This window comes from Dunckerocampus dactyliophorus, chromosome 4 (genome assembly GCF_027744805.1).
Source record: "Dunckerocampus dactyliophorus isolate RoL2022-P2 chromosome 4, RoL_Ddac_1.1, whole genome shotgun sequence".
Classification (NCBI taxonomy): domain Eukaryota; kingdom Metazoa; phylum Chordata; class Actinopteri; order Syngnathiformes; family Syngnathidae; genus Dunckerocampus; species Dunckerocampus dactyliophorus.
Genome location: NC_072822.1, coordinates 1,000,308 through 1,024,141, shown reverse-complemented (window position 1 = coordinate 1,024,141; position 23,834 = coordinate 1,000,308). Strand labels below are relative to the sequence as shown.

Below are 23,834 nucleotides of genomic sequence, written 5' to 3'. Positions count from 1 at the left end.
GTTTTTTTTTTTTTTAAACCACATTTTATATTTACATTACATTAAGTAAAAAAAAATAAATAGTTGTATTTTATTATTTTACTTATAATAATCAAATATTTTTTTATTTCTTACTGCATTTTATATTTCTATTAAGTTTAAAAAAATTAATTATTTTAATTATTTACAAAAATATTTATTTTTTTATTTTTTTAATAATTAATTTGTGTTATTTTTTTATATTATTTGATTTATATTTATAATTAAAAAATATTTTATATAAACATAAGCATTTTTTAAAAACATGTTTTCCCTTATTTTATATTTCCAAAGGATGAAGTAAAAAAAAAGTGATATTTTTATTATTTTATTTACATTTATAATATGTAACAAATATTTTTTTATATATTTTAGTTTTTTACCACATTTTATATTTACATTATTGCATGCCACTTTTATTTATAATCATAAGAACAAATATTTTTATATATGTTTTTTTTTTACCGCATTTTATATTTTGATGAAGTAAATTTTTTTTTAACAAATCAAAAAGACAATCTTTCTTGCTAAATGTATTTGTTGACAATTTTATAATGTAATAGTACCTAATATAAATATAATAGAAAATATGCACAATTATATATTGCTTATAATAATGAATTATAATTATTACTAATACATTTTACTACTGCTAATACTATCCATCCATCCATTTTGCTGGAGCCTATCCCAGCTGACTTTGGGCGACAGGTGGGGTACACCCTAGACTGGTCGCCAGCCAATCACAGGGCACATATAGACAAACAACCATTCACACTCACATTCATACCTATGGACAATTTAGAGTCACCAATTAACCTCACCCGCATGTTTTTGGAATGTGGGAGGAAGCCGGAGTACCCGGAGAAAACCCACGCACACACGGGGAGAAAATGCAAACTCCACACAGAAATGCCCAGGGGAGAATCGAAACCAGGTCTTCCCATCTCCAAAACTGTTACTGTGTTGGCCAACGTGCTAACCACTAGACCACCGTGCGGCATGCTAAAACTAATAAGTTACTAATAGAATGATTACTAGAATGATACAATGGATGAGAATAATTCAATGTAGAATAATAAATGATACACTAATATGGTTTCACAGGTACAATTGACATCCCTGCACCAAGCACACGCACACACGCGAGCGTACCTGTTGAGCAGGAGGTCCAGCACCTGCTTGGTGGTGGCGAAGGAGCGGTAAGTGCAGAGGAAGATGGTGACATAGGTGGAGTCCTTCCCCCGGAAGGCTGTCACCATGTACTCCACCAGCCTCTCCAGCGTGCCCGCCTTGATGGTGCGCACCTTGCAGGTCTCGTAGAGGCTCAGAGCTGAATCCGTCTCAACGCCCAGCCATCGCTGCCCCTTGCTGGACGAATGGTGGAGCTGCACCTTCCTTAACGTGATGGTGAAGATGGCGTCGTCCTCCACCTCCTCGCCGATCTCCTGCGTGGAGCTCTGGCAAAGACACAGGAAGTAGTTCTTTCTTTCTCATAGATTTGGCACACACAGTGAATGGAGCTTGTCCTTCCAACTGCGTACAGTAGATGGCATCCTAACTACTACAGTCTGCCACAGAGTAAGAAGACGGAGCAGGAGGGATTATTGTTGCCAACTTGGCGACTAAACAGACCTCTCCAGATTCTCCTTTTCCACACAAAAAAGCGACTCGCGACAAATCTAGCCACTTTTTCTAGACTTTTTAGAGACTGACATGAAAGCATCAGGCGCTGCCCCATCCATCTACAAGCGCTCACAGGTGGCTCCACCTTGCTTTTGATTTGAAAAAAAAAAAAATCGTAAAAAGACGTGATGGAAAAATGTTTATTTGTATTTCTAAGCGTAATTGTTTCGCTTTTCATGTTTTTCGATCACTTTTAGTCCATAAAAATGATATGCACACACGTCAATCAGGTCATCAACAGGTTTTCTATATCTTATTTTCTCTTATTATGTCTAGTATATTGGATAGTAGGAGTGTAAAGGTGACTATAGGGGTGTTATTTTATGTCTAGAGGGCTCTAATAATGTTAAAAAGCATGTATTATTTTCTCTTATGTCTACTATATTGGGTAATAGGAGTGTAAAGGTGACTTTAGGTGTGTCATTTTATCTCTAGTGGGCTCTAATAATGTTAAAAAGCATATTTAGAGAGTCAAATTATTAATATATATTTTTTTAACTTTAAATATAATCATATTTTAATTTATTTTATTTATATTTAAAATAATCATACCAACTATTTGTAAATATTTTATTTTTTTTAACCTTATTTTATATTAACATTAGATGAAGTGAAAGTTTGTACCTTATTTGATAGACATTACATTGACTAAACAAATATTAAGTAAAAAAGTTATTTTTATGATTTCATTTTAATAAAATAAATATTTTGTTTACAATAACTACAACAAATATTTGTATATATTGTATTCTGTACCTTATTTTATATACATTAGATTTATTATATATATATATATATATATATATATATATATATATATATATATATATATATATATATATATATATATATATATATATATTTACTTTTTTATATTTGTATTAGCAAATTATTTTTTAGCAAATATTTTTGGATCTTTTTTAAACCTTTTAAACCTTTTCTATTTACATTAGATTAAGGTAAAAAAAATTTTTTAATACATTTTATTTATATTCTCAATTGTAACATTTTGTTATATTTTTAATTTTTTACATTATTTTTTAAAATTATTTTATTTAGAACAATGGCAACAAATATTATATACTGTATATACATTTTTTCCCTTATTTTAAAAATTTTATATATAATAATGGTAAGAAATTTTCATATATTTAGTTGGGTTTTTTTAAACCTTATTTTAAAAATTATTTTATTTATAATAATGGTAACACATTTTTATATATTTTGTTTTTTTTTTAACCTTATTATCAAAATTCTTTTATTTATAATAATGGTAACAAATGTTTTTATATATTTAAATGTTTTGTACCTTATTTTCTATATAAATTAGATGAAGTAAAAACTAAATCTAGATGTAACAAATAGATGCATGCCACACATACTGTAGACAGCAGTCGTGTGGTGGTAAAAGGATTATTATCACGTGTGGTAATGAGTGTAGAGTGTAGAGTGTTATGTTATGTGTTGTTGTGCATCCATGAGCATTCGTCATCCATCTGCCAGGTGCCAACATCGCCAACCGTGTTACCATGGAAACGAGCTCCAAATAAGCCTTTGATGAAAGTAGCCTCTAAAAATTCCTTCAAAGCTTTCAGAGCTCGCAGACAACTTTTTTTCTTCAGCTGCTTTTTGTCTGGGGATGCCCTCAGTGACCTTTGGGAGGGTGTGTGTTTGTGACAGACAAATGTAAGGGAAGAGGGTGGGGGGGTGTAAATCTTTGGGCCAGACCACAGCTGCAGGCTGAGGCGCTTATCAGGCTGCCACGAATCCCGCCGGCCAAGCCCGTTCACGGACACGCGGAGCTGCTATTCATCACGTGTTGCCATGGCGATCACAGCCTTCCTGCTAAAACACATCAATATCGTGGAACGGCTCGGCCCCGCCCCCACAGCAATGACCAGAAGGCAAACAGATGGCGACGAGTGACATGAACAGAAAGCCGCACTTGCTAAGCTAGCACCGATCACAGACTCATCTGGGAACGCCAAGCGAGTCATTTGCAGCCACCACTGCGATGATGATGAGAGGATGAAGATGAGTCACATGATGTGGGATGAATGGAGTTATTGTTGTGTTGGAACGTCCAACTCATTAACATCCACGCCTCTCCTCTCTCTCCTCCAAACGCTACCAAACACATCACAGCATATCATAGCCACACCCAGCTACCATGCAAACCACGTCCTCTCCACTGGATCACATGACACAATTATGACAGGCAGGTCCAAACTTGTTTGTCATATTATGACTTTAAAAAAAATCTTTTCTGTTTCTTTTTTCTCATTAGAATACAACTATTTCTCCTTATTTATTTTTTTTACTTTATTCTCATTAAATTACAGCTCTTTTTTTCCCATTTCTGCTGCAGATTTTATTTTCATTTTCCCACTGTTTCAACTTTCTTCTTATAAATGTGACAGTATTCCCATAATATTTTGACTTTATGCCTTGCAAGGGTACTGGAGGGTACTTGGGAGTTTGCTCAACCAGTCTAAATGTGCTTTGTGGACTTGGAAAAGGCATAGGACCGTGTCCCTCGCGGTGTCCTATGGGGCGTGGTCTGGGAGTGCGAGATTGGTGGCGCGCTGCCCCAGGTGGAGGAGTTCATGTATCTCGGGGTCTTGTTCACGAGTGAACGAGATGGCGGATACAAGCGGCTGAAATTAGTTTCCTCCATAGGGCGGCTGGACTCACCCTAAGAGATAGGGGGAGGGGCTCGGTCATCCAGGAGGAGCTCAGAGTAGAGCCGCTGCTCCTTCACATGGAGAGGAGCCAGCTGAGGTGGCTCAGGCATCTAGTCCGGATGCCTCCCGGACGTCTCCCTGGTGAAGTGTTCCGAGCATGCCCAGCCGGGAGAAGGCCCCGGGGCAGACCTAGGACACACTTGAGGGATTATGTCTCACAGTTGGCCTGGGAACACCTTAGTGTCCTCCCGGTGGAGCTGGAGGAGGTGGCCGGGGACCAGGAAGTCTAGACTTCCCTACTGAGACTGCTGCCCCCACCACCCGGACCCGGATAAGCGGAGGAAAATGGAATGGATGGATACGCTACTAACATTTTTCTGGTAATATTACGTTATTCTCGTAAAATTACGACTTTTTCTTGTTAAATTACATCTTTTTTTCTTAATATTTTCACTTAATTCTTGTAATATTCCTGCTGATTTTTAAAAAAGTTTTCTTGATAAATCATATTCTTAGAATGTATCGCGGGCCAATAAAAAAAACCCTTTACGCTACAAATGATGTTCATTTCTCACTTTTTCAACTAATGGCTCCTCATAGAAGGCCTTCTTGACACTCACATAGCACAACCAGAGTTGTGCAACACTTACATAGGACTGACAGAAAAAAATTGGAAGAAACACAATAGACCCATTGTTCGCACGCACACATGCTTAACTCTCACTTCTACACAAACTTGGCTTTCACTGTCTAGAGGGGCAGGGCAAGTGCTTTTTCTATGCTATTAGTGTACTTTCATTCTGCCATCCTTGTCGATGTAAGCAAATATACTGCGCATACTTGAAACCCTTTTCGGCTGTGTGATGAATGACTACTTCAAGGATAGCAACGCCAACCAAAGAACCCAGAAGCAAGGTAGCGTGTCCGGATATGATGTCATTCCTTATATTATACACATCGTATGAGCTATAACGTTTCCTTTGACCTTTTATTTTGTCTTTAGAAATCGACTGTGAGTGTGTGGTGAGATTTATAAAAATGTTTTGTCCCACCTTTGTGTCAGCAGTGAATCCAACACCAGATTTGATCCCCTGAAAGCAACACGATGCCGTGCTTCGTGTCCTTGTGCCCTTGCGGGTCGGCCTGGAATCTCCCAGTGGGAATGCGCTCTCCAATGCGGGACGCAAAGCCGGCAATAGTGCGCGACCGCGATGAGCCGGCAGCACCGGCCGGAGTCTTCCTCAGAGGCCGCTGAGGTCATGCGGTCGGCCGGAGGACGCGGATCCAACGAGCTAAAGGCTAACGTGGCAATGCTGACGCGTTAGCGAGGTTTAGCCAATATGAAGCATTCCAGTCATGATGACACGCTTCCAAATCTTTGTGTAAAGTCTCCCCCAGAGGGCCTGGAGAGAGGATCAAATCCCAAATACATCAAAGCCTGCAAGCTTTTATTGCAACACAAAAAGTACAATGTTCTTTTCAAAGTAGGCGACAAATGATGCGCTCCAATATTTTCTCTAATTAACGACAGCAGACAACAAGAGTTGGCATTGTTGCCGCCCAAAGAACGGGACGTCCAGTTCTCTCTCTCTCTCTCTACAAGACAGAGTGCTAACTTGTGTGCTAACTGGAATCAGACTCATTTCTGCACTCAGACTCTTGAGCTCCAGTGCCTGTTGATGAATGCAGTGCATTGACAGTGCGTGCGTTCACCATCACGCGCTCAACTTTGTCTTTTTACCACATGGGTCTCACATGGGACAAAACTTCACTCAGCGTGATGCTGCTTGAGATTAGGTTTCACCTCTAGCTTAATGTCTTGTGACCATGCCCATTTCTCTATCAACATACACACTACAATGGACAGACATGTTTACATGCGTATGTGGATGGATAGATGTGATGACAAGACGTGTGTATGTGAATGGATAGACGTGATGATACGACGTGTGTATGTGAATGGATAGACGTGATAACAAGACATATGTATGTGAATGGATAGACGTGATGACACGACGTGTGTATATGAATGGATAGACGTGATAACAAGACATATGTATGTGAATGGATAGACGTGATTACACGACGTGTGTATGTGAATGGATAGACATGATAACAAGACGTGTGTATGTGAATGGATAGACGTGATGACACGACATGTGTATGTGAATGGATAGACGTGATTACACGACGTGTGTATGTGAATGGATAGACGCGATTACACGACGTGTGCATATGATCGTTGCACAGGTCAGATGTTGGTTCCTGCTTCGACCTTCCGGCCTGTCGCACCTCCTCCGGTGCCAATGCGGGCAGCTGCAGGGTCGTCAGCTGGAGGCCGCCGTTCACAGATGTTTCGCCCCCATACCAGTACATCTCCCGGCGGGGGGGCAGTGGCGTATGGGGACGTCTCCCCGCCACTCCCTGCAGCTGCCCTCAAGGGGGTGTTAGCCCCCATCCTGAATGGATAGACGTGATTACACGACGTGTATGTGAATGGATAGATGGCTAGGTTAAGTGATCTATACTTCTGTCATCACCATCAATGTGAGATGAAGAAGCAGCGCCACAAAGCATCTTGTGTTGGCAGTAACCGGAGCCATCCTGGGTCATGTGATCCTCCCAGATAGATGCCACACTTCATATCCCCCCCACCCCACCCCCATGCATGTAACCACACCCACCGTGTCAATTGACGTCCTGCGGGAGTCGTAGAAAGGCGGCTATTGTGGTGTAGGAAACCCCTCAGCCCACCGGGGATTATCTATTAGGTAATTGTGGGGGGATTATGTGCTAAAGTGAGCTCATACGCGGGGAAGAAGGCGATGTTCCCTCCGTGGGTTACGTTTAACCACCAAAACATCCTGCTTGCTAAGTGACACAAACATGAGAAATATGTAGGACGGCTGAGTAGGACAAACTGGTTTGTGGCGTCAGAAAGCTCAACGCCAGGCCGGCTCTCCTTGCGTTGTGACCTTCGCTTGGATGCCTACAGAAGACTTTGGTGGACCCACAGAAGACTTTGGTGGAGACACCGTGATCAATGTGACGCATTGAGCCCAAAGTCATCCTGCAACACAAGCTAAGACCTCTCACTCTGATGCTCTTTTGCGCCACCAATTCCAAACATACCCAACAGTCAAACATACGGACTCACTCATTCCATATGACCTATTTATATACATATTTAGAACGTAAATATGTATACCATATGACCTATTTATATACCTATTTAGAACGTAAATATGTATTCCATATGTCCTATTTATAATGTAAATATGATCTATTAATGCTACACTACCAATACTACAGTACTTGAGTCATTTCATTAGGTACACTATGAAGTGAGAGTCAATAAAAAAATCTCCGTTTAAAAAGATAATAATAATGTAACTACACGTTTATTTTTATGCTTGTATTGCATCATCCTGACAGCTGTTTCTATTATTTTGACCGCAGTAGTAACGAATACATACTGTGTCTTGCTTGTTAAACAACCTAATTAGATTGTGCACCTAATCCGCCCACCCACAAGCCCATCCCGGAAAACAAGCGGACCGGTACCTCCAGCACTGGCAGGTCGGGGTCCAGATGCGTGAAGCTGTGCAGAACCACCGGGCTGCTGTTGTGGGACACCTCCAGCCTCACCCCGTCCCAAACGTTCCGCGCCCTCCACGACGAGTCGAACATCGCGGCCCGGCTCGGATGGCCGGGAAACGGACCGCGAGAGCCCGCGAAGCCGAGGCTTCCGTCACCGCAGCGGTAGCGGCATTTTTGTCGGCTTCGCTCGAGGTCCGAACCGCCCGGTCGTGCGCTAGCAGCTAGCTAGCTGGCTAGCAGGATGTTTATGGGAAGAGTGACTCAGGCTGGGGGTTTTGCTAAGCCACACCCACAGCGGCCTGACGCCTTCCTTGCCATGGGAAATATCAGACATTGAAGCTACAGTAGCCTAATTAATCTCTACTGAGTACATTTCTTGGTCTTGTACAGTTAAAATTAAAACCCCACTGTTTCGTGAATACACACATCCAAGTCTTGTATATAATCAATTGTCAGTATCGGTCACACGATTAGCGCGGTAATAAAAATGTGCTCCACGCGAAGGTCCACAAAGTACAAGCCCTCCAGTCTGTCCCTGAAGGCAGCATCACTTTCTCTGTGGTACCAGTGGGGAATGATGGCGGTGTTGTTGTTTGTATTCACTATGGCAGCAGCCAACGCTAAACACACACTTACTGTAACCTGTGTACTGGAAACACACGCATACAACTTTCTTCTTCTCAGGATTAGGACTTTATTCCCATAATATTTTGACTTGATTCCCGTAATATTAGAACTTTTCCTCCAACCTAATATTCCAAAAATGCCAACTTTATTTTGTTTTGTTTGCTTCTCATAATTTTACTTTTTTTTTCTTTGTTAGTTCGTTTAGGATTCTGACCAAGTGCCTCTGTTATTGATTTGACGTGTAACACCGCCCCCTGGCGGCCGGCGTTCACACGGCAAGTCCTCAGCAACAGAAACGACAAACATCAACTTTTCACAGCAGATGTTGAAGAAAAACATCTGGAGCAGCAGCTGAGGGATAAATAAAACACGGCCAACAATGAGAGAGCGTTTAGGTCGTTTAGTTCACTTTTGGCAAAGGACTGAGAAACCCTTCTATCTTCTCTCCAACACAGTTGGAGGAATAAGCCCCGCCTCCTGTCAATCAGCGACCTTCTGCCACATGAGCTCACGTCCATGAAATCCAGCAAACATCACATGTGGCCTGAAACGTTTCCACATCTCAGAGTGAGGCGAGGCTTTGGCTAGCATCTGCTGAAGATCAACAGTAAACCAGGATGTTCTTGTGCTGCTGTTATTATGAGGAAAAATAATGCCATTTTAGTAACACAAAGTTGAAATTTTAAAGAAAAAAACGTTACTTTTTAATAGTTGTAGTATTATGAAAAACAAACAAAATAAAACAGTCATTTTTGTGAAAAAGTTGTAATATTACGGGAATAAAGTCATAATTCCAAAAAGAAACTTGAAATAATAGGAACAGTTTAAAATAATAATAAATAAAAAGCATAAATAAAAATACAAATACATTTTTAAAAAGCATATAATTTTACAAGCATAAATTGGTAATATAATGAGGAAAAATCATGGCATGCTAGTAGCATAGAGTTGAAATGTTAAAGATATAGTGTGTACATTTTTTAAGTCATAATATTATGAGAAACCATCCATCCATCCATCTTCTATACCGCTTCTCCTCTTTAGGGTCGCAGGGGTATGCTGGAGCCTATCTCAGCTGACTTTGGGCGAGAGGCGAGGTACACACCAGCCAATGCCAGGGCACATACAGACAAACAACCATTCACACTCACACTCATACCTATGGGCAATTTAGAGTCACCAATTACTCTAACATGCATGTTTTTGGAATGTGGGAGGAAACTGGAGTCCCCGGAGAAAACCCACACACACACGGGAAGAACATGCAAACTCCACACAGAGAGGGGAGAATCGAACCCAGGTCTTCCCGATCTCGTGACTGTGTTTGTGTGTGGCCAGCGTGCTAATCACTAGACAACCGTGCGGTCCACTATGAGAAACCAACAAAACAAAATAAAGGTGTAATTTTTGGAAAATTAGTTTGGAGAACTAGTCATAATATTATGGAAATAAAGTAAAAATATGATGATTTTTTTTTACAAACGAATATTTAAGATGGACATCGAAATTTGTGGGGAAAAAAAACAAAACAAAAACCCAACAGCAGTAATTTTACAATATATGAAATATATGAAAGAAGCAAAGTTGCATCCTTCCATTTTTCAGTGGGTGGTTTGGACACCCCTGTGTTAAGTCATGAGCAAGAATCCATCCCACCTCTCTTCCTGTCCTGTAAAAGTCTGGTACTTCCCAGCAGACACCCGTCCTCACCAGCAGCCCACACGTCCAGTGGCTCCAGCGCCACATCCTAAAGAGGTCCACAAGCGGCACCAATACATCTGCTGGTGCTTAGGAGGTCCCCTCTGAACACCTTCAGAGATCAGTCCAACCCCCCATGGACCCTCTTCCCCTGCATGTTTGCTTTTCCAGCTGTGTCAACAACACTGGGGAAAAATTAACCCGACAGAAACAGGTCAAAAGGAGCAGAGCACGGCAGGTCTGTCCGAGGTGAAGGTGGTAACAACACGGACAACAACAGCTTGGTGCTGAGAAGCAAAAGCAAAAGTGAGACAATAAAAGGTGTGGGAAGGTCCCTAATGAGCTTTAAGCTTTAATCACGGCTCCCCTAGCGGGCACAGGCGGTACTGCACCCTCATGTCTCATTTGCTTTCCACACCTTTCTTAACAAGCTGACACAGGACCACCTACGGCAGCCACATTGCTGCCTACACGAACCGACACGTCCAAATATCAGGGGGACGCACTCCCTGCACGCACACACACACACACACACAAAACAATACACAATACGTGGGCAAACTCCAGAACGGGAGCTTGCTGGAGGGACAAAAGTTGCACCACCACCACCAACAACAACAAAGCCAATGGGAGGTCAAAGGTCAAAGTCGCCACATCCGGCTACGATGACGGCTGCAGTACAGTCGCATGGCAGTGGGTAGGGCCACCACAACTTGTGGTGACACCACAGCAACATCCAAAGAACTTTAGGCTTCACTTGCCTCAGTTAAGGTCAGTGTTCATGACTCCACCATAAGAAAGACACTGGGCAAAAAAAGCCTGCATGGCAGAGTTCCAAGACCAAAACCACTGCTGAACAAAAACAATATTAAGACTCGTCTCCATTTTGCCAGAAAACATCTTGATGATCCCCAAGACCTTTGGGAAAATACTCTGTGGTCTGACGAGACAAAAGTTGAACTTTTTGGAAGGTGTGTGTCCCATTACATCTAGCCGCATTACAGGAAAGCAACATCATAGCAAGAGTAACACATGGTGGTGGTAGTGTGATGGTCTTCAGGACCTGGAAGACTTGCTGTGATAAATGGAAGCATGAATTGTGCTGAAGGAGAATGTCCGGCCATCTGTTGGTGACCTCAAGCTGAAAGCAACTTGGGTTCTGCAGCAGGACAATGATCCAAAACACACCAGCAAGTCCACCTCTGAATGGCTGAAGACTTTGGAGTGGTCTAGTCCAAGTCCTGACCTGAATCCTTACTCTAGAAAGGAAAAGCCTCCAATGTGGCTGAATGACAACAGTATGACAAGTATTTACATGATCTTAATAAGTATTTTGCTAACTCCTAAGCTGCCAATGAAGCAAATAAACATAAAAAGCTCACACGCACACACACGGAGACGCAGCAGCGTGCCGCGGCAGGACGGCGCCCTCACCAGGTGGTCCATGATGTATACGGGTAGATCCAACATGCTGCACATCCTGGCGGGCTGAGCAAGCGCTCTGTGCACGTTGAACTTGTCCTCCATGTTGTTGCGTCGACGTGCACACCGCCCAGCCTGCACGGATAGATGTCTGCATCCACCCCCCTCCCTCCCCCCGCCTCCACACCCCCAACCTGTTTCTTTGTTTCTCCTCTCCTCAGCTTTTCTGTCTGTCCATCATCTTCTGCTGCTGTCACTCTTCAGCATTCAAGAGGAATGTCCGTGGCACCATCCTGCTTCATTACTGATGAGTTGTGGGGGCTCCGATGGGGGCGGCGGCCTCGCCTCTGCAGCTGATGACGCTCCTCTCTCTCTCTCTCTCTCTGAGGGAGACACCTGCTGGAATTGCGAGCGCTTCCTGGCTGCCTTCACATAAAATGTTTGATGGTTCCTCCTCTGTTGCCATGGCGGCACTTCAAGGCGTGCCAATCCAATGCGGCGTCTACTTCCTGTTTACACGAGCCGCATTCCATGTCGCTGCAGACAGCTGCTAGTGTTTAACACCACGGTGCTCAATGCCACCTCATGGCCTGTAACGAGCTTCCCAATTGGATGAGAAGAATATCCATCCAAGATGATGAGCTAAATCTCACCACACAACCAAAGATGATGACTTTGCTGCTATTATAAACCCAGTGCTTCGTGCCAAAGTGCATTTGCCAGCAGTCTTAGCAGCCATACAAGTCAAGTGTAAAAAAAAGTGAGGCAGCCTTCATTGTCTAAAATGATAATTTTTGCTAAGAAGTGAGGATGGTAGACATCAAACAGAACCTGTTTACAACCTTCTAAATATGCTTTTTAACATGATTGGAGCCCTCTAGACATGAAATAACACCCCATAGTCACCTTTACACTCCTATTACCCAATATTGTAAAAATAAGAGGAAATAAGATATATAAGACATAGAAAATCTTGTTTACAACTTTTTAAATGTTTTTTTTAACATTAGAGACCTCTAGAGATGAAGTAACACCCCTATAACCATCTTTTTCTCCTATTACCCAATATTGTAGACATAAGAGAAAATAAGATATAATAGAGACTCACACATGTTAGCATTGGGAGAGTTCCTTGTTGCTGTTCTTATTCTTGCTTCCAGTTTATGTACAGTACTTCCTGCAGTGGCTATTGTCTCATCAATGTAACATTACTGACACCTAGTGACCAGTGTAGATTACTACATATCACAATGCATCTTCTGAATGCCTTATATTTGTATTCTATTTCATTTAGCTTTTTTTATACGTGAAAATGTTTCATTGAGGCAAAATATGATGTTATTAATAATGAGCCATTTCTGCTGTGTTTTTCCAACTATTTCAACTTTCTTCTTGCAAATGTTAGTTATGCAAGTTATTATGACTTTATTACCATAATATTTTGACTTTATCCTTGTAACATTTTAACTTTTTCCACAACTTTCTTATCTAAATACTACAACTTTATTTGCTCTCATAATTAAAAATACAATCTTTTTTCTTCATTATTTTTAACTCTATGCTACTAAAACAATTATTATATGTGCATGGCTCAGATCAAGGGTACCCTTTGCTGTCTTCAACTTGACTTGAGTAGTATTTGAAACTGTTGTTCTAACGGCTATGTTGTAAAAAAGTGTCTATATTTGGACATTGAAATGTTCCATGTAAAGCATGTCTATTTTTGTTGTGAAATTAACAATATTTTCTCTGATCATTTTGTCATGATTTCTACTTACAATTAAAGAATCATGTCTTTATTCAAATATTCTGTGTAAAAAAAAATAACTGTCGTGTAATCATTAGTGAAAAGTACATAACCTTCGTGTCTGCCTGCCGATGAAAATTTTGAAGAACATAATTCCATGGAAAAACAAACCCCATGATGATTACAATGGTATATATTCATGGAATAATTACTCAACTCTGCAACTAAGGTGATTTTTGTGTATAAAAGAGTAAAATAAGATTATTTGAACAAAAGTCTAACACACCCAAATTTCGTGTCCGGCCCGTTACGTACGTACACTTCGAGCTCACAGCGTAAATTGCGTATTGCTAGTAAATATTGAATTAGAAAATAAAAAGTGCCTTCTTGGGCCAAACAAAACTTGTATCCTTCCGCCAGTTATTCGCCAAATACGCGTTCAGCAATGTTTTGTCTTTTGCAATGTTTGAAGTTTGTGTTGATAACATTACCAAGGTCTATCCACCAGTTTGAAATTTTACCCAAAATGTAACACTTGGGTACCTTTGATCTGAGCCATGCACATATATGTTTTCTCAATAGATTATTTTGATGTTATTCTTGTAAAATTACTTTTTTTTCATTTTCTTGTTGAATTATATTTTTAGAATGTGCCATGGGACAATAAAAAACAGCTGCGGGCTGCACCCCTGCTCTATGCTGGTCTCAACGAGCAGCGGGTCCTGCTGTGGCCCCTCCCAGAAGAAGAAAAGCAGCAGGGGTCCATGCGAGGTGGCGCACAGGCGTCCTGTGTCACTGCAGTGCAGGAAGTGCGAGTGAAAGCCGGCCAGGGTGTGTTTGTGTGAGGAGACAATAAAGCAGATTTACAGTGCGTGTTACACTTGCTTTCTGCTGACTCGGCATGTGGAGTCCGCCGCTCCTGTTGTCACAGCAACATCTGACCAGGTACAAATAAAAGCATCTAGTTTCAAACCGCAGGTCTGATTTCACGTGGCGTGGTGTGGCGGCCACATTTAACCTGCGCGCTTTCGAGGCATCCGAGCGGGTCGCCTGGGGGAACGCGTGGGAACAAAGCGAGGATTGAGCTGCGATTCATGTGCAAATGCAGTTGAAACGTAGCAGCCACACACCACAGCCTGAAGAAGCAGGGGGGGGGGGGGGGGGGGGGGGGGGGGGGGGGGGCACTTTCACATGCAGAGGATGTCCCACAGCTGAGTGCTTTCGGAAAGAGGTTGTCATGGCAACACATAGGCAAAGACGACCACCCTCTCTCTCTCTCTATTGCCCACCATGCCTCTCAGCTGATGCACAGCCAGGTCAGGAAGCCTTGTTTACAACCTTCTAAACACACGTTTTAATATTATTAGAGCCCTCTAGACATGAAATAACACCCCTATAGTCACCTTTACACTCCTATTACCCAATATAGTAGACATAATAAGAGAAAATTAGACATACAAGACATACAAAGCCTGTTTACAACCTTCTAAATATGCTTTCTAACATTATTAGAGCCCTCTAGACATGAAATAACACCCTTATATTCACCTTTACACTCCTATTACCCAATATAGTAGACACAATAAGCAAAAATAAAGACATATACTGTAAGAAATAGAAACCAGTTCACACTTCTAAATACACTTATTATTAGAGCCCTCTAGACAACTTTCTTCCGTCACATTTACACTCTTATTACCCAATATTGAAGAGATAATGAAAGAAGAACTTTTTACAAACTTCGAAACACAGTTTTTAACATCAGAGCCCTCTAGACATGAAATAACACCCCCATAGTTGCCTTTACACTGCTGTTACCCAGTATAGTAGAAATAAAAGCTGCAATAAAAACCTGTTGTTCTGGCCATCAAGTGTGGTGCTTGTGTGTCTCACCCAACATTACAGTAACATTACTGACACCTAGTGACCAGTGTACAGTACTTTAGAGCAGGGAACACTTTTTTAGCCTGGGAGCTACTTTTAGAATGACCAAGTCCCAAAGATCTACCTACTATTATAAATATAGAAATATATATTTATTTTGATCAAATATGGAATACAGTATGTATTTATGTAGGTTATACATGTATATCAGGAGTGCACGCACTTTCTCAGCATGAAAGTACAAGTCAAAATGATGTACCTCTTTCTATAAAACATATAACATGTACAAAGTGTAAGCAGTAAACTGTGGAATTCTATTGTAAACATTCATGATTAGTATTTCACATCCACATGTTCAAAGTTTCCAGGTCATCAAAGTAGTTGCTATCATAATTCACTTCAATATGGAAATAAAGATCATTCCACATAACTCCTGAGTAGTTGTGTACTAGTGAGTGAGTACTGCTAATATGTCAGTCACATTAGCTACGTAACGTTCATTAGGACACACACTTCACGTATTACATCCAGTTAGCATTTGCTAGCAAACATTAGCCATATACAAGAATGTAAAATGATGATGCAAAAGACAATGCAGCCCAAGTCAAGGCAACATATTGAAAAGGTTTCACCAATGGGCACATTTTTAATGTCATCATGAAATAATAGTTTAAGAAGCCAACGTGTAGAAAACACTGATTTCTGTAGTAGAGTTCATAACGCCAAGCAAAGCCAGTCAACAATACACTTTTTTTCTACGTAGCTAGCCGCTACAAGTGAACAGATAACTTTAGTTATAGATATAGACATCTTACCGCAGAGTTAGTTCATCCATCATCACAATCATAAAGATGAAAGTTGCATCTTCATGTTAGCTTGAAACGCTGCGGGGGAGCGAGCGCGAATCAGGAGGGGAGCTTAATGTCAGCTGACTGATGACATATGACAACTACAAAGTGACGTTTACGCCATCGACCCAAACTACCTTGGCGATCTACCGGTAGCTCGCCATCGACGTAATGGCCCCCCCTGCTATAGAGCATCACAACATTTTTGAACGCGTCTTCTGAATGCCTTATATGTGTCTTTTACTTCATTTAGCCATTTTTATGCTTGGCAGTGCTTCATTTAGGCAACACAAATACACAAAAGTCACATAATTTCAATTTTTTATGTCATAATTTTGACTTTTTATCTCATATTTTTTACATTTTTATTTAATAATTATGACGTTTTTTCTCATAATTTCAACTTTATCTCATAAATATGGCTCTTATCTCATCATTTTTACTTTTTATCTCATAATTTTGGCTTTATCTCGTAATTATGACTTTTCTCATAATTTCGGCTTTTTATCGCATAATTTTTTACTTATTATCTCATAATTTCAACTTTTTATCTCATAATTGCATTTTTATCTCATAATTATGACTTTTTATCTCATAATTATGACTTTCTCATCTCGTAATTTTGCCTTAATCTCATAGTTATGACTTCGTATCTCATAATTATGACTTTTTTTCTCTCGTAATGTCCACTTAGCGCAAAATTTTGACTTCATCTTATAATTTCAACTTTTTATCTCATAATTTCGACTTTCTCATAATTATGACTTCCTTTCCATACTTTTGACTTTTTATTGTCTAATTTCAACTTTATCTCATAATTAGGACTTTTTATCTCATAACTATGACTAATCATTGGGATATTTTTTTCTTTCAGTGGCGGAAATGGGCTTTCGTATTGGGCCGTAAATGGCGGCACTTTGGACGTCCGTGCTGTGGCATAACGAATCCTTAAGTCCCTCCCCTTCCGCTCTGCAGCCAAGATGGTGACCATTGAGGGCGGTGCAAGTGTGAGCACACTCATGCACTCACATACTAAGTGTAAGTATGCAAGTGTGCGAACTGAGACCCGGCCCCAGAAGTCAGCTTCAGTAGCATCATGACTCAGCACATTTTCAGCCAGCCAGCATGCGCTTTGTTTCTGCTGGCAGTGTGCAGTCAGGTCCAAAACAACAACAAATAACACTGATTCATCTCGTCACTCTCCTCCCTAAACGGACGTGAAGAAACACATTCTTTCTAGAGAATAGATACATCCCAAAATAGAAAAGAACAAGCAGCATGTCATCACAAACTTTCACTTCTTCACTTTCCCCACATGAGACATACAAAGGTCAGGAAACTAAAGAAAGAAAGTAAAGGAAAAAACACACACTTCACTTGTGCAAAAGTCACATGTAGCCTATAAAGCAAGAAGTAGATGTACGTGTGTGTATGTGTGTGTGCTTCTACATATACAGACAGGATGGTGTCCTATTAGAATGCTTGTATGAAATATTGATATGAATATATTTGCCATGGAGGGATGCAGTAGATCGGAACACTTCAGGACTGCAATCTATTTGTGGCATGGCGGCTTGCAGGGGCCGGGAAATGACATCACCATGGAATTAGCGGAATTGGCTGTGACGCCTTTACAAAATGCAAGTGAAAAACATGAAAAGCACAACAAATATGCTTAGAAATGTATTTTTAATTGATCTTTTTTACTTTTTAAATATAGTTCAATTGTGTTTTTATTATTTATAACATTATCATAGCAAATATTTCTCTATATTTCATTTTTTTTTAAATGTATTTGTTGTCAATTTTGACAGAAAACTTTTTTTTTGCTGTCAAATCCAATTTTAAAATTATAATTTATTTATTATTATTATTATTATGATTCAGCCAACCATATCATTTAATGTGGCCTGCAAAAGCCTGGAAATAATGCATGTCAAAAAGACACTTTTAAAAAATATGACTGCGACTGGCTGGCGACTGTCCAGGGTGTACCCCACCTCTCGCACAAAGTCAGCTGGGATAGGCTCCAGCATACCCGGGTGACCCTAGCAACAAGTAACCAGGCAAAGGTATATGCTGGTAGCTCTCAACACTTCAGTTGTGACGTTTTAACATTATTTTCTTTCCCTGATTTATGACAGTAGGAGGGCACAAGAGATGCTGCCTTCCTGAACACTGGGATGTTGCAAACCTTTTTAACCTCCGACAGGCAAAAGTGCAACGCTGCCACAGAGACACACTAAAACACCAGAAAACTTTGATTTAATGTGTATTGTATAATCTATGTGTGAGGTTGTTTTTTTGTATATATTTCTAAAACGATCCAAAAAAACGAGGTTTGTTATTTTTCCAAATTCCCAGCAGCTCTGAATGCAGCATTTGAACAGTAGTTTTACTGCTACCAAAGTTAGCAAACATCTTTTTCATGAGGAATCGCCTCTAAATGCAGTATACGTCAATACAAACTATTGATTAAAGGTAGAATTACAATAGGATTCTTTTTAATGAAAATAAAAATGTCTGGATGATGATATTGTTGATAAAAGACAGAGTGGCAGTAACACACCGAGGTCATCGGTGAGGCTAATTAGCGCCAATTAGCCGCATGCAAATGAGCCCCTCCAGGTGTGCATGGCATTAAAATATCCCTTTGATGTCTTACCTGTTTTTCTAGCATGATCATTCTCTCAGTGTCATGACCTTGATGGATGTGTTCAGGTGCTCATTCAGTCGCTCTCCTCTGCAAGCATCCTCGTCAGTGGGGTGGAAAAAATCAAAATGACGAAAAAGAGCTAGCTAGCGCTGCAGCCGTCAGGCACGTCGACAACAAAGATGCTTTCTCCTTGACACAAATGTCCTCCTCGCCTCCAGCATGTCTCCACATAAGCAGGGAATGAAGTGTGTGTGTGTGGGGGGGGGAACTCCTAGGTAAGAAAAACAACCACTAAGCTAACGACTACCTAGCGTTAGCCTGCTAAAGCGAGCGATGATCGAGTGTTTATTTGTCTCCTCCCGCCGTCATCCTCCGGCGCTCCGCCGCCCTCCAAAACCAAGAAGGCTGGGGGAAGGTGGGCTCCAGCGTCGGATCTCCACACTGAAACACCGCCTCGCTGCCCGGCATTCCGCTGACGAGCGGTCGCTCTGGATTGGATGCGGCGATGTGACCGCGACCACGGATGCTCTTAATGGATGCTGAGTCTCTGCTTTCCCGCAGGGATCGAGGAAGAATGACAGTCCCTCCCGTTTACGATGCTCATGAACGCCTCACACGTAGCACAAGTAGAGTGAGGGAAACGTGCGGCCCCGTGAACGCACCACAGTTTGATTCACATGACAATTGGTAGCTTTCTAATAGGTGGGAGTGAAAAACTGAAATATGTAACACGAGTACATTTAATACTGATGTATAGTCAGTTACTGATGAAGAAATCTTTCCAGTCCTTTACCTAGGACGTCACAACGGGCGGTGCTTATCCTAGCAGACTACACTCGGGGGTAAAGTGTAAAACTCTCCAACTATCGCGGCGCATTGTGGGACTTTATGTTAACCAACATGGCGGCGGCCTGCACCAGGTCTCTCCTTAAGGTCGGCTGGACGATGCTGGACAGTCCGGCGATCCGCCGGCCCGGTACCATCGCTTACCTCTACCGGAGGGCATATGGCACCTGGTGCTCCGGCGAGACGGGGGGGCGGTCCAGACTGCTGTCCTCGCTGCGAGGAGGGGGAAGCAGAGCTCTGGGCTGCGCTTTCCTGCTTGGCGGCGGTCTGGGTCTGTACCACACTGTCAAGTTCTACTGGGTCCAACAGCACCTGGCCCAGGAACACCCTAAGGTGAGACAGAATTAAGATAATAAAGAGAATGATGGCAAAGTGTAGTTTGTAAATCAGCAGGTGTGAGCACACTTAAAGTAAGTATGCTCACAGATTTACATGCGCTAATTAGCTTCAGTGCTAACAGAGATGCTTTTTAGTAGTAGCAGTCAGTTAGTCTTTGCTAGCAGCGTCCTGGAACGAATAAAATCAGCCATGAATCCTGAGATGAATGGATTGTAGAGACATGCACCGGGTATCGCGAGACTAGCAACCGGTGGACAGTCCGCCTCTGAAACAACGCGAGAGCCTGGTCTGCCCGGGAAACGATTTTCGCGCAAGCGCCGTAGCTTAGCATGACTGAAGACAAGAATGGACGTAAATGGCATTAGCATCGCAACCATTAGCAGCCATCAAATTGACCTATGTATTGTGTAAAACTATGACAGGAACATCAAATTAAAAGCACTAAATATATATTACAGTTGGATTTTTTATTTCATAAGGTAAGATTAATGTCTAGATCAACACATGTAACCGTTGAATTGAATTGTATAGTTTGTACACTGGATCGAATCTTTCTGTTAAACCGTGCCTCTCAGATGGTCCACTATAAAGACATTTACATCGCTGGTGTTTGTCTGAGATGAGCTTCCTGTTGCAGGAGTCGGACAGGGGCGTGAGGCTGACCCTGTACCAGTACAAAACCTGCCCCTTCTGCAGCAAAGTGCGAGCCTTCCTGGACTACCACGGCCTGGCCTATGAAATCGTGGAGGTCAACCCCGTCATGCGTCAGGAGATCAAGTGGTCCACGTACAGAAAAGTGCCCATCCTGATGGTGGATGAGGACGTGGTAGGGCGCGCGCAAGTGGACGTCTTAGTCACTTAAACAAAAAATATATTTAATGGAATTTTCTTCTTTCTCTGAAACGGCAGCAACTGAACGACTCGTCTGTCATCGTCAGCTCCCTCAAGACTTACTTAGCCAGCAAGTAAGCCCCACTGTTGTTTATTCTGGGAGTGCTTCCGGCTCCCCAGCATGCCTTGCGACACTTCTTTTGTACAAATGTTGCAAAAGTAACGTGATTAGTGTGTTTACTTTCCTTTTGTGTTGGCTCTGTGATTGTAGTTAGCGACTCAGGCCCTCTACTAGTCGCTGCCAGGTGGTGCACGCCCTTAGCCATTAGCCATCAGCTAAGTGTTGTGGTTGAAAAAGGTGGTGTTTAAAGAAAGGCTAACTGGCGTCCGGCAGGGAGAAGAACATGGCTGACATCCTTCGCTGTTACCCCGAGATGAAGTCTGTGAACGAGGGCGGCAAGGAGGTGATGGAGTACAACAACAAATACTGGCTCATGCTGAGCGAGGCCGACACAGCGCTGGTCTACCCGGAGAAAGGCATGCAGAAGTAAGCCTGGGGCGTGGGGGTGAGGGGTGCATATATACATATTTAGAAGCGTGTTAGCGAGCTAGCAGTCTGACCCGTCCAGGGAGGAGATGAAGTGGCGTAAGTGGGCCGACGACTGGCTGGTGCACCTTATCTCCCCCAACGTGTATCGGACTACCGGCGAGGCGCTGGCGTCCTTCGACTACATCGTGCGCGAGGGCAAGTTTGGCTCCTTGGAAGGCTTCTTCGCCAAGTACGTGGGGGCGGCGGCCATGTTTATCATCGCCAAGAGGCTGAAAAGCCGGTGAGTGGACGGAAATCAAAGCATACTGCACGTGTGTGTGTTTTTAGCGTGACACAGGGGTGTACAAACTTTTTCCAACAAGGGTCACAGAGTGAAAGAAGAAAGTATGCAACTTTGCCACCTTCATATTTTGTCAGATATGCTAAGAGTTGATATTTAGTTCAAGAAAAAAGTGCTGGAAAAACATTATTCTTATCAATGCTGCTCTTTTTCTCCCCATTTTTACTGTTTTTTAATTTTCCAAATATTTAAAATTTTCTTCATAAGTAATCTTTGTAGCTTACTTGATATAATAGATAAACTATATGTCATTTTTTATATGTACTTTATTCCCATCATATAATAACTTTCCCTGCAACCTCATTTTCCAAAACTTTATTCTATTTTGTTTCTTATATTATGACTTTAAAAAAACAACTTTTTTTTTCTTTTAATGGTTTAATTATTTATGACATAATTTTTCCTCTTAACATTACAACATTACTCTGGCAATATGGCAACTTTTTTCTTGTTAAAATACAACTTTAGTTTTTGGCATAATTTAGTAAAGTTATTTTTTCCACTTTTGCTGTTTTTTAATTTATTTTAATTTTCCAACTCTTCCAACTTTCTTTTCATAAATGTGCTTTTTGTAATTCTGACTTTATTCTAGTAATATTTTTATTTTAGTCTCATAACATCACTTTTCCACAACCTCATTTTCCAAAAATGACAGCTAACTTCTACTTTGTTTGTTTCTCATAATATGGCATTACATTTGTTGCTGTAATGTTTTATCTTTATGCTACTAAAATTACATTAGTTACATTAGGGGGGGGGAATCCTCGAATATTAGAATAAAGAATAAAGTTGTAAATTTACGAGAATAAAAGTCAGAATATTCTGAAGTCATAAATTCCGAGATAGTCGTAAATTTACGAGGAAATAAAGTTGTCCTATTATGAGAATAGTCGGAATACTACGAAAAAAAGTGAATGAATGAATAAAGTTGTAATATTCCGAGAAACATTTTTGTAAATTTGAGGGGGTGGGGAAAAGTCGTAATATTGAGAATAAAGTTGGAAATTTCCAAGAATAAAGTTGGAAATTTACAAGAAAAAAAGCATATTACATGAATAAAGTTGTAATATTACAAGAAAGAATTTTTTAAATTTGAGAAAAAAAAGTTGTAATGTGACAAGAATAAAGTTGTAAATCTACGAGAGTAAAGTGGTAATATTATGAGAATAAAGTAGTAAATGTACTTATTTTATTGATTCTAACATTGGTAGCAGGCATTGCCTGAGACAGCTAGAAAAGGGGGGCCTTATGTGACCTTTAGCCTTGTGCAAGGTAACTTTACGACCTTTTTTCTCGTATATTTACGACTTTATTCTCGAAATCTCAGATGATTATTTTCTCTTTCCCAATATGGCCCTAATCCTGCGTCGTACAGCCACAACCTCCAGGACGACGTGAGGCAGGACCTCTACAAAGCCGTCAACGACTGGGTGGCCGCCATCGGCAAGACGAGGAAGTTCATGGGCGGGGATTGTCCCAACCTGGCCGACCTGGTGAGGAAACCAAGGCCGGGCCCCCACGAATGAATGAATGAATGAATGTATGGGAAACACTGATGTCCTCTGCTCGGTCCCCGGCAGGCGGTGTTTGGCGTTCTGCGTGTGATGGAGGGCCTGCAGGCGTTTGACGACATGATGGCCAACACCAAGGTGAAGCACTGGTACCGACGCATGGAGACGGCCACGCAGAACCACCAGGGACGACACTGACATGACGGGAAAAGACAACAGGCCTCACCTGATGTTCAAGAAATGCACTGTTGGGACTCGATACTGACCTCCTCTGGCCAAAGGGGTAACCGCAGCTTCCTCTTTTTCATCCATCAAAGCATTATTCAATCATTCTACAGCAATATTTAGCTTTTACATCTCCAATGTCCAAAAATGAGGTGAATTGTTCGCGCCGAGCTGTCAAAGCTACCGGATGTTACGTTTGAGTGGCTGAGGGTGCAGCGTGGTGACGCTGCCAGCAGATGGCGCGCTCTGACAGGAAATGAGTTGGAAGGCAAAGTGATTCATGTGCATAGTTTGTAAATAAAGACAATAACCTGCGTTGATG

At 41.5% G+C, this 23,834-nt stretch overlaps 2 protein-coding genes across 7 annotated transcripts in view; one reads left to right on the top strand and one right to left on the bottom strand.

The window, feature by feature from the left end:
* LOC129179304 (ral guanine nucleotide dissociation stimulator-like) overlaps positions 1–19,518 on the bottom strand; it is a 30,805-nt gene extending 11,287 nt beyond the window's left edge. The window contains exons 1-3 of one of the 4 annotated variants that reach the window (XM_054772391.1): positions 10,272–10,388; positions 7,953–9,246; positions 1,174–1,478 (exon numbers count right to left, since the gene is read on the bottom strand). In XM_054772391.1, coding sequence (XP_054628366.1) covers positions 1,174–1,478; positions 7,953–8,078 — 431 coding nt within the window. In that variant the 5' untranslated portion in view covers positions 8,079–9,246; positions 10,272–10,388. Of the gene's footprint in view, positions 1–1,173; positions 1,479–7,952; positions 9,247–10,271; positions 11,427–11,747; positions 11,900–18,879 lie in introns of those variants that run through there. The other 3 variants (XM_054772395.1, XM_054772392.1, XM_054772394.1) reach the window with 3 other exon arrangements.
* Positions 19,519–19,747: 229 nt separating this feature from the next.
* Positions 19,748–23,827, top strand: ptgesl (prostaglandin E synthase 2-like). Of its 3 annotated transcripts, none has more exons than XM_054772406.1 (7): positions 19,748–20,049; positions 20,693–20,881; positions 20,965–21,020; positions 21,281–21,433; positions 21,516–21,716; positions 23,152–23,269; positions 23,357–23,827. In XM_054772406.1, exons 1-7 carry the CDS (start codon positions 19,759–19,761, stop codon positions 23,483–23,485), a joined length of 1,137 nt encoding a protein of 378 aa, XP_054628381.1. In that variant the 5' UTR covers positions 19,748–19,758; the 3' UTR covers positions 23,486–23,827. The 3 variants fall into 3 exon arrangements, with proteins under 3 accessions (XP_054628381.1, XP_054628382.1, XP_054628383.1); XM_054772407.1 differs by lacking the exon at positions 19,748–20,049 and adding an exon at positions 20,294–20,534; XM_054772408.1 differs by lacking the exons at positions 19,748–20,049; positions 20,693–20,881 and having other exon boundaries at positions 20,985–21,020; positions 21,158–21,433.
* Positions 23,828–23,834: the final 7 nt, after the last annotated feature.